The sequence below is a fragment of the Anas platyrhynchos genome, chromosome 1 (genome assembly GCF_047663525.1).
Source record: "Anas platyrhynchos isolate ZD024472 breed Pekin duck chromosome 1, IASCAAS_PekinDuck_T2T, whole genome shotgun sequence".
Taxonomy (NCBI): Eukaryota; Metazoa; Chordata; class Aves; order Anseriformes; family Anatidae; genus Anas; species Anas platyrhynchos.
The window spans coordinates 7,153,295-7,166,318 of record NC_092587.1 but is presented as its reverse complement, the minus strand read 5'-3'; the positions used below and the strand labels follow the sequence as shown (position 1 = coordinate 7,166,318).

Here is a 13,024-nt window from a genome sequence, read left to right as displayed (position 1 = left end):
ATCATATAAGAGGAAATCATAAAATCGTACAATGGCTCAGGTTGGAAGGGACCTTAAAGATCATCTAACTCCAACCCCTCTGCCACAGGCAGGGATGTCTCCCACTGGATCTCCCACTAGATCTCCCTCATCTAACCTGCTCTTGAACACCTCAGGGATGGGGCATCCACAGCCTCTCTGGACAACCTTCTCCAGTGCCTCACCACCCTCTGAGTGAAGAATTTCCTCCTAACCTCTAATCTAAATCTCTCTCTTTTAATTTAAAACCATTGGGGCACCTGGGTTTAAACCCTGGGGCACAGGGCAGCTCCTGCTCTGCCAGCCTTTTTCCACCTTTCAGTGCTCCCAGATTCTTTCACTTTCTCCGTCGTGAACTCCTTTGCCCTGGTAGCTGTTTTGGAGGGCTGCCACTGTGACCGGCTTTCCACCTGGTTTAGATAACCTGAGCACTAAGGCTCCTTCTTACAGAAAATTAAGACTACAATAAGGCCCATCAATGTAAGGGTGTTTTTAACCCCAGGCTGGAGGGGTATGGCTTAGAAATCATGCCCTGTTTTACCTCAGGCTTGAATGCAATCACTGTGCAATGAGGAAGCAGGAACAGCCCTCCTACGCTTTTTCATAGCTCTCTTAAAGGAAATTATTTCACAAGTGACGGGTAGAAGGATCTGAGCAGGTTTCAGGAGAGAGGCCCATGGGGATGTGCTCACACTGGGTCAGGGAAGAAATGGGGAAGCTGTAGAAATGCTCTGTGGTGGGCTTTATGGCAAACTGCTCCGGACACTGATGTCTGAGTGCCAGCTGCCCCCTTCAATTAGCTGCGGTGCGGATATAACCTTAGACCTTGCTTCATTTCCTGCCTCATTCTCTTGCTCCAGTTTGACATCATATCTCAATTAGAGATGGTACGAAATGAAGGAGGAAAGCCAAGTTACACACAGTATTCCCAATAATGCAATTACACTGAGCTGATACCTATTCCAGAGACTTCCCTGGTTTATAAAAATCAAAACAAACCAGCAAGGTAGCAGGAGGGGTTATAACAGACAAGGAAAGCAGATGAACAATTTATGCTAGTAAGCAGATTTGGCTAGGTTTGAAATTAACACTGTACCTCTAAAAGGTATCTAAAAGTTCGCTAAAGATGACACAAGCTTCCAGTCTTAGCTTCCAGTCTTGATTTGGTGCCCTTCTTCCTATTCCTGGTTCTGTGCTCACTTGCCTCCAAATCCCAGTGCCATTTAATGCAAATGCTCTCTGTGATCAAGACAGTTGTCCTAGGGAACATAAGCGGCTATCTACAAAATAAAACTTCTCCCAAATGTTGCCTTATATATGTAAATATCTGTGTATGTTGGCTCTGTTTCTGTGAGAGCATTCACTAGTATCTCTCTGAAGCATGAAAGGAAAAATATGTATTTGTTGTCATTCATATCCTCAATATTTCTTTTCCTGAAGAGATTACAAACTATTTTGCTGTATACAAGTAGTATTTCCTTCTTTTTCTTTCACTAGCAACTCATGAGGAAATCCAATCCAGCTTGCTCTCTGGTTTCTGGAAGGGCAAATCTGTTTGACTTCTCTTTGCTTTGGGCTCAGGGCAACATTTTCTGCAGGACGTAAATTACTGAGACAGTTGGGTCAAGTCTTGGCTGGAGCCTGTTCAAAGCTCTTCCGCTCCTCCTAATGCATTCCCGAGGGTATATCTGTGCTCACAATCCATTATGGTCCCTTCCTGCTTCATTACCAACCTCTGGTCCTTTGACTGCCTCCATTTAGACATGGTACGTTGGTGTGTGATGGATACCTGGAGCCTCCATTGCGGGACAAACTCATGGCATGCATGACAATTCACTCTATGAGCTCTGTTCCTTGGACAACGTGGCATGGACACGCTGTTCTTCCACATGATGGGAGGGTTTCTCCAAGTCTCCAGACGCACCGTCGCTCCAGGGACATGTGATTATGGAAACTGCTATGGACGTAGCCATGTGTTATGAAAGCACACAATTCCTCCACTGTGCCGGTCCCTCATTCATGCAGCAAGCTTTTCGGTGACATCAGCGTGTACGATATTTTTAGCATGTAAAATGGGTGCGTTTCCAAGCTGTATTGCAAACTCTATCTTTCTCATTTATCATATATGGCATTACTCTACTCATTAAAATCAATTAGGTCACTGCTATAAATCCCTAGCTTGACTATTTATTTTCTACTGCCCGTGTTTTGCTTTTCAGGGCAAATGTGGCTGGTTTAGTACCACGATGCCTGCGTATTTCTATCTCACATGTGATTAATAAATGCTGTATTTGCTGTCAGGCTGTAGCCAGGCCGTTAAGCTCTCCCCAAACCACTTGCAGAGTCTTGAGAGCTTGCTGCTGCTGAGCTTGGGTCTGGAAGCAATAGTATTACCAGTGTTTTTCCTATATCCAGGTTTCCGCAGACCTCTGGAACAACCCCACAGAGTTAACCACAAGCCTGCTTTGAAGTAATTCACTTCACAACATTCCATATTAAATCAAGACTGACAAGGGAAATCTAGAAGCTGCTCAAAACCTTGGAACATTCATAAGAGCCTTGTAAGTAATAGAAGTACAAGCTTAAAACATACAGAAGGTGTTTCATTCCAATTTCTTGATGATTAACTGATTGCTCAGCTTTATTTGCTGCAAGCCAACTGTCAGCTTGCAGAGAGATTATTGAAGGCAGCTCAGAAATACATCATTTCACTCAAACAACCCAGATGTCATCTGTTTGCCAAAGTGGTGAAGCTGATCAGAATGACTTCAGTTGTACTCAGTTTATACTCAGTATATATTCAGTTTATATTCAGCTGTTTTCAGGTTGTATTCAGTTATTTATGGCTATCCAGTTTCACTTTTCAATGTGATATTAATACAGAGGAAAACCACAGCTCAGCCATTGTATGCTTTCATTTGTACACAGGAGGCAAACCCGATACCTTATTGCTGACTGAGACTGCAAAAGAATTCATTTCAAGTAACGGAGGGCACAGATCACTCTTGGAAACCTTTTTCAAATAGGTGCGTGGTTCCTTTTGTTCTTCTTCAAAATACAATGGCAAAAAATGTTATCTGATAAAAGTGGTTTTATGCCATGGCTAAATAGGCCCGTTTCTGGCAAAGGGAGTTCCATGTCCAGGCTCACTCCTTTCTTCATTTATTAAGGCAGCCATGAACTTTTAGGAGGGGATTAACCCATCTAGTTCCCCATTCTCTGCCCCCATGTTCACCTGGTTTGTTTAGAGGCATCCCCAGCTTGTCACATCCACAGGTCACCTCTGCATATGGGACATTTTGTTCTACACAGCCTTGGTAGCACCTTTGCTACGGTTTGCAAATGGCACGTCCCTAAAATTCTTGCACTGGGGACACGCCCCTGCCCTCCATAGAGTGAATTTAAGCCACCTATACTGGGCTTGCTTTTTGTACTTTCCTTTCAGAAACCCGTAGCCAGTGGGACACCATCTCCAGGTGGTCACAGATGGAGAAACACTCAGCCAGAGGGAATAGGAAAGAAGACAAGGTGGGTAGCACTCCTCCATGGGTGTCCAAATGCCACCTGCAAACACGAGGAAAGCTCATGGGTGAGGCAATGGCAGAAAATAGTCCCCAACATTTCTAGCAAACAGAACTCTTCAAAACATCCATGAAGGATCCAAGAAGCAGGTTAATTTGTTTTGCTTTTTTAAACCATCTCTTGAGTAGCTCTTGTGGCAATTCAGCCCCCATAATTCCTGTCTGCCCGGACAGCCCCATGTCATGCCCCAATAAAATGCTTAGGAAGGTGGTGACTCCATATGGGCGTTACTGGTTAGTAAGGCTAGTGTGGCTTTCAGAAACACGCTTGAAATAACTGTTTGAATGACAATTAACCTCTGGTCTTGATAAGGGAATAGGTAGGTGAGTTGTTCAGGTTGTCTAAAGGACACATGAGTCAATTCTCATCCCAGCAGTTTTAGTTTCTGTGAAACCGAGTTGTGCTAGAAAATAATTATTGCTTCTAAAACGCCTTATGTTTAGGAACAGCTAATTAGTGCCAAACTGGCTGGTAGGGGAGATATCCGAGGATAATTTTGTTGTTCAGGAAACAGTTTATGGCGTCATGTCATCAGAGCCCATAAGGAATCCATGGCTCAGGATGTCAGTAGGAAGACTGTGCTCTTTTGACAGCAGTGCAAACACAGACGCTGACTGCTTGTGACAGCTAAACAATTCAAAACACCTTGCAGGAAAATGATCGTGCAATTTATTGTTGATATTTCTGTAGACGGTTCTTATTTCCATCACTTTGTCAGTACGTGGCAAACCACATTAAATACAGAACGTGAACTCTCAGCATCAGTCTGCACAACCAATACCCAAACTCTTTCCAGGAAAGATGCAGTAAGAGCAGTAACACCTGCAGCTGCTCTGTCAAATTCCATGCCCTGAGCTTCAGATCCACGCAATTGTTTCTCTCCTGAAACTTCCCTGAAGGAAGGTCTGTACATCACAATCCTCACTTTTTGAGACATCTTAGCTGTATTCAAATTATAGATGAATAAACACAATGGAGGCCTTCAAATGCCAAACAGCTCTTGCTGAATGGTAGAAAAGCTCATAAAAACATCTATTTTTCTTCTATTTTTACGTGTATGGAAGATAAATGGTTGAGCGTATTGTATCTCTAAGTTTGAATTCATTAGTTTCTATCCAACCCAGGCAAGAAATCTCTGAAAGTTGTTACTAAATGATCAGACTTCTCTGTTGTCAGTTTGATCCCTGCAGGATTTGTCCATCTCAGACAAAATACCCATTCAGGTGTACTGGCTGCCTCAGCAGAGAGGTCAAGGACTGAAAGGGTGATGAAGTCTTCAATATCTACACATCTCTAAAGATAAATCCAGGGGGAGCCACATTAATGAAAATGCTGCTGCATATATCTTCCTGCTGAATAAAAGCACCATTTTCAGATGTTGTCAGTCTCTAGTCTGACACAGATATTAAATTCACATAATCTGTCTTTAAAAAGTGCACGGCGAGTAGATTTTGAACCGCGTTGTATCTTGCAATAAAATTTGATAATTTTTTGGGGGGGAATTGAAAGGCAGGCAGGTAGTTACGAACGCGTCTTCACCTATTTCCCCCGCCTGAAATGTAAGTGCTGTTTAAAAACCTTTAGGGAAACTGAACATCTTCGTAGGAGCTGCAGCAACTTTTCGTGCATGTATTTTAGCTTACATCAGTGTTCTCGGCTACAAGGATTATAATTGAGTGGAGAGACTCTCCTTGGGAGCGGGGATTGAAGGCGTTGAGGCAGCAGCCCTGTGAGTTGACAGGGATGCTAATAGAGCCGCGGCGGAAGTTTAGAGAGCAGATCAGAGCAGCTGGGTGGGCTGATAGAGGGGATCAGGGCAGCCCAGAGGAGCAGTAAGAGGATCCAAATAAGTGGATTAGTAGCATACCAAAGCACACATTACTTTTAGTTTTCAAAGTCCCATTGATTCTAGCGCAAGTGCTTTTACTAATGTGTGGCAGGAGAAACGGAGGGGGATCAAGGCAGGATCAAGACACGGAGAGCAGCTCCCTGTGGCAAGCTGGAAACGGCAAGAAGGCTGGGCTGGGGGGGCACAGAATAATGTCCCCACGCCAGGACTCAAAGGAGGATGGTTGTTGTCTGGGCTCCTTCATCCCGCAGCCTCAAGGAGCTGTCTAATGTCGCTAAACGCTATTGTTCCTGCAGCTGATTCTGCATTCATTTGGTGTCTGTATCTCCAGTGATTGACTCTCCATGGCTGCGCTCCTGTCTCTGCCTTCAGCTGCTGTGGCTGGAGCAAACAGCCACAGAAATGCAGGTGTGATTAGCGGCACAGCCTTCTTTGAACTCTTCCTAGCAGGGGACTCACCGGGCAGACAGACTCTGAGCTGAGCTGGCCACAATTTGTGCCTGGAGCATTCATCAGCGATGGGACCACTCAGCCTAGCCGTGCTTGGCTTCCCGTGATTAACGCTGATCCCTGAACTCCCCCAAGCTTCAACGTGCCCTTTCCTTGAGTGCCAGCCTGGGTTTACACTTCATCTCTTAGACAGAGGTGGTAGCGATGCAGAGACACATCCAGACTTTGCTAAGATTTCTAAAGACTATCACTCTTTATAGAGCACAAAAAAATCTGAGTTTCAGGCAAAATAATGAGCCCTGCTCACGTTGCCCTCAGTTACCTTGAAGCATCTTGGGTTTTGAGTCAGAAGCAGGGCAAGATTTGTGCAGCTTGTGCTTTTTCCATGTTGTGGAGAAGCACAGAATAGGCATGGATGTGGGCTGATTTCACTTTAGCTTTCATGAAAGGGTTGTTGAAACCTTTTCCTCTTTATCCTCCAACCAAATCCGTTGCTTGGACACCTCAGTCTTCCCACTCCTCTCAGAGTTCAAGCTTGAAAAGTGGCTTATTCCAGGCAAGAGTTGCTATCTTAATATCCATTTATCCCACGAGAATTCAATCAGAATGGTTAACCATCAACATTTGACTCTTCTACTGCCCTGCCTTGCAATTTCCATCCAAGGTACACATAAAATGACAGAAGGAAGGAAAAGTCCAGCATTATGGTCAAAATTGATTTTGTAGTCTGAAACAGAAGTGTACAGAGGGCTTGTAACAGACACACAAAGAACACTTTGTACATAGATTGAGTTATATTCTGTATTGTTGAACCAGTTCTGGAATGTTTTAGTTTCCCTGAGCTGGCAAACGGATAAAAACATCGTTGCGTCCCATAGCTTTTTCTTTAAAATTTATGTGAGGAAGATTAACAAACAGCAGAAGAGACAAGAAGTTATTTCAAAACAGCATCCCAAAGGAAAAAAAAAAAAAAAAGGAGAGAGAAAGAGTAAGGATTGAGACATACTAAGATGTCAAGTGCTGCAACTGAAATGTTACATGGAGAGCTTACAGGGGTTCAGAAAACATGTTAAACTGCACTTCCACGCTTCAGACTTGAACATCCAGAACCCTACCTCTGTGAAGACCCAGTCCTCAGATACACCAATGTGAAAGCCCCCCAGAAGCAAAGGTTTGTAGTAAGACAGAGCGACATCAGTGACTTACTGTCAAACTGGAAGATGAGAAAAAGTACTGCCTATGGTTTTTGTATGACCACAGAAACACCACTGGAAACCTGCAAGGGAAAAACGCTATCAAGAGTTTATAAAATCTTCAATGACATTCAATAAATATAACTAACTGAAATAGCTAACGTATTAACCCGCCACCTATGCAACTCCTGATCTCTAATTTACCTCTTCACCTGTCTCCTGCTTTCTAATATTGCACTGAACTTCCTCAGGCTCCAAAAGGAGTCGTAATCATCGCAATATTAATACAACAGGAGCCTCTTCCTACCTCTCTTGGCCTTATGTGTGTTCCTTGATGATAGATTTAAAGCTTCAAATCAATCCATCCAGTTTTTACAACGCTTTTCAGTGTAATTTTCCCACCTGAAAAGCTAAAGGATCTCTTAGATGACCTGTGAAATTCTCCTAAGCTCTAGGATTCTTCATTCATTTTGCTCCTATTCAAGCCTACTTTGTGAATAATAATCAAAACCTGGTGATTAACTGGACACACCTGTTCTGGGGATGAGGCTGGAAACAAAGGAATGGTCTGCAACATCCTGGCATGAAGAGCATTGCTGCTATTCATACCGAAATATTGCGAGGGTAATTATATTTAATTGATTAGCTAGTGTTCTACACATGAAATAAAACCATCATTTTACAAACCAGAAAATTGTCTGAAAAACTATTATCGGTTAGAATGGGGAGGGGATATTCTGAAAGTTACTTACAGCAGGATAAAATGGTAGCTAGGAAATAGCCAGGAATGATCATATTGACTTGGAAAATGTTGCAAGATAAAGCCTTTATTTAGTTAGCCAATTTCATGGCATTTTGAAAAACACATTACTCAATTACTGATTTGATTGAGGAAATACTTTGTGACCATTCAGGAATATATGAAACAATGTTCTGAATTCTCCATGTTTTCACCAGAAAAAACAAACAAAAACTACAGTTTCTTAATATGTAATGATAATAATCCAATACTGAGACATTAACTGAAATAAAAGATGAAATTAAAAGCTGGCTGCCTGTTGGAGCCAGTGCACTTCATCATAAGTCACTTGGCTACCACAGAGATGCAGCCAACTGTTGGAGTGACACAAGGCAGCAAGGAATAAGGACGACTTTCATCCCTGGGTTTCTCCAGCTGGAATAATGTGATGGTGTCCCATGAAAAATGAGCAGGTGGCCTGAGTCCAGTTGTAGGATACCAGCCCCAAAACACCCCCCGAAAGAATCTTGCGACTTACTGCATACATGGACTACAGGAGCCTCTGAGTTCAAGTAGTTTTCTCTATGTGATGGCTGAGAAACATGAGCAGTACAGGACGGAAAGATTGTTTTGCAGTTATTGGATCCTCCTACACATTCTGTGGATAACTAGAAGACTTTGACTTAAAGTCACCTTGTCCTAGTTTCTAATTCACTTTTAAGCACATGAAATTGCAGGATCGGGGCCTAGGTACCCAAACTGGCTAATACTTTCATAAATGAAAAGCACAAGATTTACTCATCCAAGTAACCATAATGAGGTTTGTTTGCAGACCGAGCTCATGCTGCACACAGAAAAGGGTGAATCTCTTTTGTCAAACGTATGGGAAGCAAAATGAAGTAATACTAATGAAAAAAGGGATGTGCTAACCTGTAAAATATTACCTGAAACTTGTGTGCAGTGTTCAGACTAAAATGACGTTTTGAATTTTAAGTGTTCCTTTAAGGAAAAAAAAAAAAAAAAAATCTAACACAGAAGAACTAAAAGGAGGAAAAAACAGTTGATAAAACATGTTTTCATAAATTATATACCAGATGTTAAACAAAATTGAATAACCAAGGAAAAGAGAAAAGACCTTTTTATTTTTGTATCACATTCCTTTGGCAAAAGCAGGATAAAGCTTATCATGTGAGTTGAACAGTAAATGAAGGCCTTATGTTTCATAAAATTCTCCTGTTGTCCCAGTAAGGATGAGAGTCATACAACAGTTTCGGCAATGCTTTAAGTCTGGTAAATAAAGTTAGCAGACAGGAATCAGCAGATTGTTTGGGGAAAAAAAAAAATAATATAAAAAAACCTCTTTTTTTGTACACAAAACTTATGAACACTGCTTCTGCATCTCAAACCTGACTTCACTGCACTGTACCAGAGATTAATTGGCCCCATATAATTTAGCAAACAGCATATGACATCCATCTACCTTTGCTGTTTCAGCATTCACCCAAAAATATATAATACAGGATTTTAAATAGTATGTTAGCCCAGTTTCCTTTCACAAAGTCTTACAGAGAAGTTTAGGAAAATTCCAAAAGTAGCATATTGATTGCCTCTGGGATTTTCCACTTAGCAATTTAATAGAAAATTACACCCTTACCCAATCTGTGAGGTTTCCGTAACCTCCCTCATGAATTTAATTTTCCAGAGTCTAATAAATTTTACCATTAGGCATATTTTCTGATATTGCTTCACCATTAAACCTATTTTCTGATTTTGCTTTTCTGGAACTGGGTAAACTCTCTGCATGGCATTTGGACAGCACCTTCCACCAGAGAATTCAGATCTGTGTCTGCTCACACTGCTATGAAACAAATCATTGTTATTAATATTCACTTTGCTTTCCTCTTACTAATTTTATTTCATTACTCAAAGTGATAGGGTCAGTCAATATTACTGGAGCCAACGGAATTCTCCTGGGTACTCTGATTAGACCACGTGAAGATCTGCTTCTGTTCGAGTACGCGTATGCAACTCTCACATACTCTTCTCCTTGTCATAACACAGCCTGACTACATTTAAAACACAAGATGATGATCGGGAGCTGTGTTTTGGTTATCCGTAGTCATAACTGTAAAAGTCTGAGTCCTCCTCTACAGGCAATAAGCAGAGGCACTCCTGACAGTGCAAACTAAAAGCTACACCAGAACCTAATTTAGTGCAGCATAAGTGAACCACAAGTATGGCTGGAGGCGTCAACTGGCGGATAAATCAAAGCATTAAGTTCAGCTGCATTTGGATCATCCATATGGCTATGGTGACCCCCTTGGTTATCGTCGGAGGGTTGCCAGACGCTGTGAATCTTATTCCTTCCAAGGAACGAGGTTGTTTTACTGTGGGGCTCCATGTTTGCCCGTGGAGAGTGAAACTTGGCATCCTTCGGCAGGACAGCGGTTCAACGTGCTCTTCACGGTCCTGCTCTGTTCCTTGATGTGCTCTGTGATAGATGCTGGCACATCACAGCAAGAATCGCTGTAAAACACAACAAGGAGCAGTTAGATCCTCAGCCCAACCCTATTTCTGCCCTTCACCCACCCCACACGCCCCACTCGCACCGTGGCAGCTCCACCGCCGCCAAGCCCAACGTTGGCGCGCCGCTCCCCACCCTCCCTGTCCCCAGCTTGGGGTCACCTCCAGCCTCTGCTGCACCCCAAAACCCACCCACAGCCCCTCAGGGGGGCTGGCAGGAGGGCTCCCTGCCAGGAGGGCCGCCGCTCCCTCACACCGAGCCACCCCACGGGGGGGAGCCGGGACCACCCCGAGAACCCCCTCAGCACCCCCGGGTGCTTTGAGGGAAGCCATCGGGGCTCCGAGGGCCGTGTAGCAGCGCCGGGGCACGGCAGAGGGAGCCAGCAAGAGGCTGGAAGGGAGGAGGGAGGGGAAGGCGGCAGGGGGGCCACAAAATGGCGCTGCCCTCTCAGCCCCTCTCCCTCCAGCCCCCCTCACGGCGCCCAGCCCGGCTCGCCGCGGGGGCTCCGGAGCTGCGGGGCCGCGTCCCCGGGGTGGCGTGGGGCTGCTGGCCGGCCTCAGGAGCCGGCTCCTCCGCCTCCAGCACCACCACGCCGGGGCTCGCCGCCTTCCCCCCAGCAGGTGGCAGCGGGGTCCCGGTGCCATCGAGCCATTGCGGGCCGCCCTTCGCAGCCGGCGGGGGAGGCGGCGGCGGCGCTGCCCGGCATCGCCCCGGGCTCGGCCGTCCTCCCCCCCCCCCCCCCCATCCCCTTTTCCACCTTCTTCTCGCCGCACCCCGCTTTCCCCTCAAAGTTTGGGGCGGCCAGGGAAGGCGGGCGGCGCCTTTAGGGGGCCGGAGCCAACTTGTCCCGGCTGCCTTTATTTGCAGTGGGAGCCGAAATCTGCCAGGCTGCGTTTATTTTGCTGATTAAAGAGACGGACCTTGGTCTCGGCTGCTGGCTCCCCGCTGCGCGGCCGCCCTGCTCGCTCCTCTCATCCCCTTTTCTCCTTCCCTTTCTATCCTTCCCCTACCCCCCCTTGGCCGCACCATGGAGTTTACCGAGAGGAAGAGAAGCAGGAAATCCCAAAGCTTTAAACTGATAAATCAAGGTAAAAGTGGGGAGGGGTAGGGGAGAGGGGGGGGGCGGCTTTGTGCTGTTTGTTTGTTTGCGCCTCAGAGAAGACTTTTACATAAACGGGGCTGGCTTCCCCGGGAGGCGAGCAGGATGTTATGAAATGTGTGTGTGCTCCCTTTCCTCCACCTCTGTCATGTCTCTCCCTCCTCGTATTTATTATTTAACTCCGGAATCGTCTCCTCCAACTCCCCGAGGCGTTGCAGCTCTTTATTTTCTGGCGTTATTTTGTTATCCCCCCCCCCTGTTTTTTTCCCCCCCTCTCTCACTTCTTGCACGCACAACCAGAGGCTATTTACGGGTATATTTTACACATTGCCTTAAAAATAAAGACACCTCCGAAGGTGGACCTGTTTGGTTTTTTTCCAGGCAGATCTCCTACAGAATAAAGTTGGATCGCGTTTCGGTGTAAATCCCCCCATGGGTGAGGGAGGGAGAAAAAGGTGAAATGGAGAATTTAGCAGAACGATGACACTCGAGCAGCGCCGGAGCTTTTTAGCATGCAACTCCTGTGGATTTGTTGTGTGTGGTGTTTTTTTTTTTTTTTCTTCTTCTCTTCCTCCTCTGGACTGCGTTACACACACGTATTCCAGAGAAAAGCCTCACAGAGGCTGCTTGCTTAAAATCCACGCAGGTAACGAATTGTACGTGGGCGAGGAGGAATCGCTGGCATGCAACTTGTTCGCTCGGCGTGTGTTTGCTTTTCGGAAAAGAGGGGATTTTAAAAGGGATCGCCGGGAAAATATTTGGATTCATGTCGGGGAAGGAGCACAGCTCTCAGTCCTGTGTGTTATTTAAAAAAAATAAATAAAAAAATGACACAGCTGCTGGTAGGCATTTTAACAGGTGGACTTCCCAGCCCTAGGGTTTCATTTGGGCTGGGTATTGCTCCTTCAGCTGATTAGATCTCTTGCCCTGATTGATTTGCTGTATTATTATTTTTATATATTTTTTTTCCCCCTTTTGTGTCTGGAAGTCTCGGGCTGCAATATCTCCCTGAAATGCTGCGTGTGTCCTGCATGCCAAGTTGAGGGCAGGTGGCTGCTCTGGGGTAATGTCACACTTAGGGACAGGGGGGTGGAGGGCAACTTCCAGGGCTTGCTGGATGAAGGCTGGTATCTTCGTAGGCGTGCAGCAAAATCAGATTAGAAGCAGAGAAATGTGAAGCTGGAAATGAACTTGCCTGGTAGGAAGAGTAAATAATTATTGCTTAAACAGTGCAGGAGGGTCTGGAGCACTGCACCTACCCCTGTCCCCAAACTAGGGGGAGAGCAACTGGTCAGACTTGCTGAAATTTATCCGAGGTTTCTTAAATGCCAGCATCAGCTTGGAGATCAACCCATGGAGGGCTTTCATTTCTCTAAAGGACAGGTTTGGTTTGTGGGGTTTCTTAGCATCTGATGCTCGGAGTCGCCTCTCAGGCAGCTCGTGCAGGGCTGGAGCGTGGGGCTTGAAAGTGAAACATGTGGACAAGCAAAACTGAAATCAAAGCCTGGGTTTTATTTTTCTCCTAATAGAGTCGTAAAAATGTGTGCGCTGTCAAAAACGTGTCAATATT

At 45.1% G+C, this 13,024-nt stretch overlaps 1 protein-coding gene and 2 long non-coding RNA genes across 8 annotated transcripts in view; 2 read left to right on the top strand and 1 right to left on the bottom strand.

The window, feature by feature from the left end:
- Window positions 1-2,444: 2,444 nt before the first annotated feature.
- LOC139998790 (uncharacterized) lies at window positions 2,445-3,551 on the top strand. Its single transcript, XR_011803727.1, has 3 exons — window positions 2,445-2,579; window positions 2,947-3,044; window positions 3,464-3,551. It is a non-coding gene; the product is annotated as an uncharacterized lncRNA (long non-coding RNA).
- A 169-nt stretch (window positions 3,552-3,720) lies between these two features.
- Window positions 3,721-11,247, bottom strand: LOC110352602 (uncharacterized). 3 transcript variants are annotated; one of them, XR_003498056.3, is made up of 4 exons: window positions 11,113-11,247; window positions 7,297-10,357; window positions 7,106-7,175; window positions 3,721-6,626 (listed from the first exon to the last, which is right to left on the bottom strand). It is a non-coding gene; the product is annotated as an uncharacterized lncRNA (long non-coding RNA). The 3 variants fall into 3 exon arrangements; XR_003498059.3 differs by having other exon boundaries at window positions 7,400-10,357; XR_011803715.1 differs by lacking the exon at window positions 7,106-7,175 and having other exon boundaries at window positions 7,400-10,357.
- BEND7 (BEN domain containing 7) overlaps window positions 10,773-13,024 on the top strand; it is a 46,435-nt gene continuing 44,183 nt past the window's right edge. For 3 of the 4 annotated variants that reach the window (XR_003498054.3, XM_013098772.4, XM_013098771.4), the window contains exon 1: window positions 10,776-11,443. Coding sequence is in view for 3 of the 4 variants with exons in the window: in XM_013098772.4 (XP_012954226.1) it covers window positions 11,383-11,443 (61 nt within the window). In the remaining variant the exon portion in view is untranslated. Of the gene's footprint in view, window positions 11,444-13,024 lie in introns of all 4 variants that reach the window. The other variant, XM_038185333.2, reaches the window with a different exon arrangement.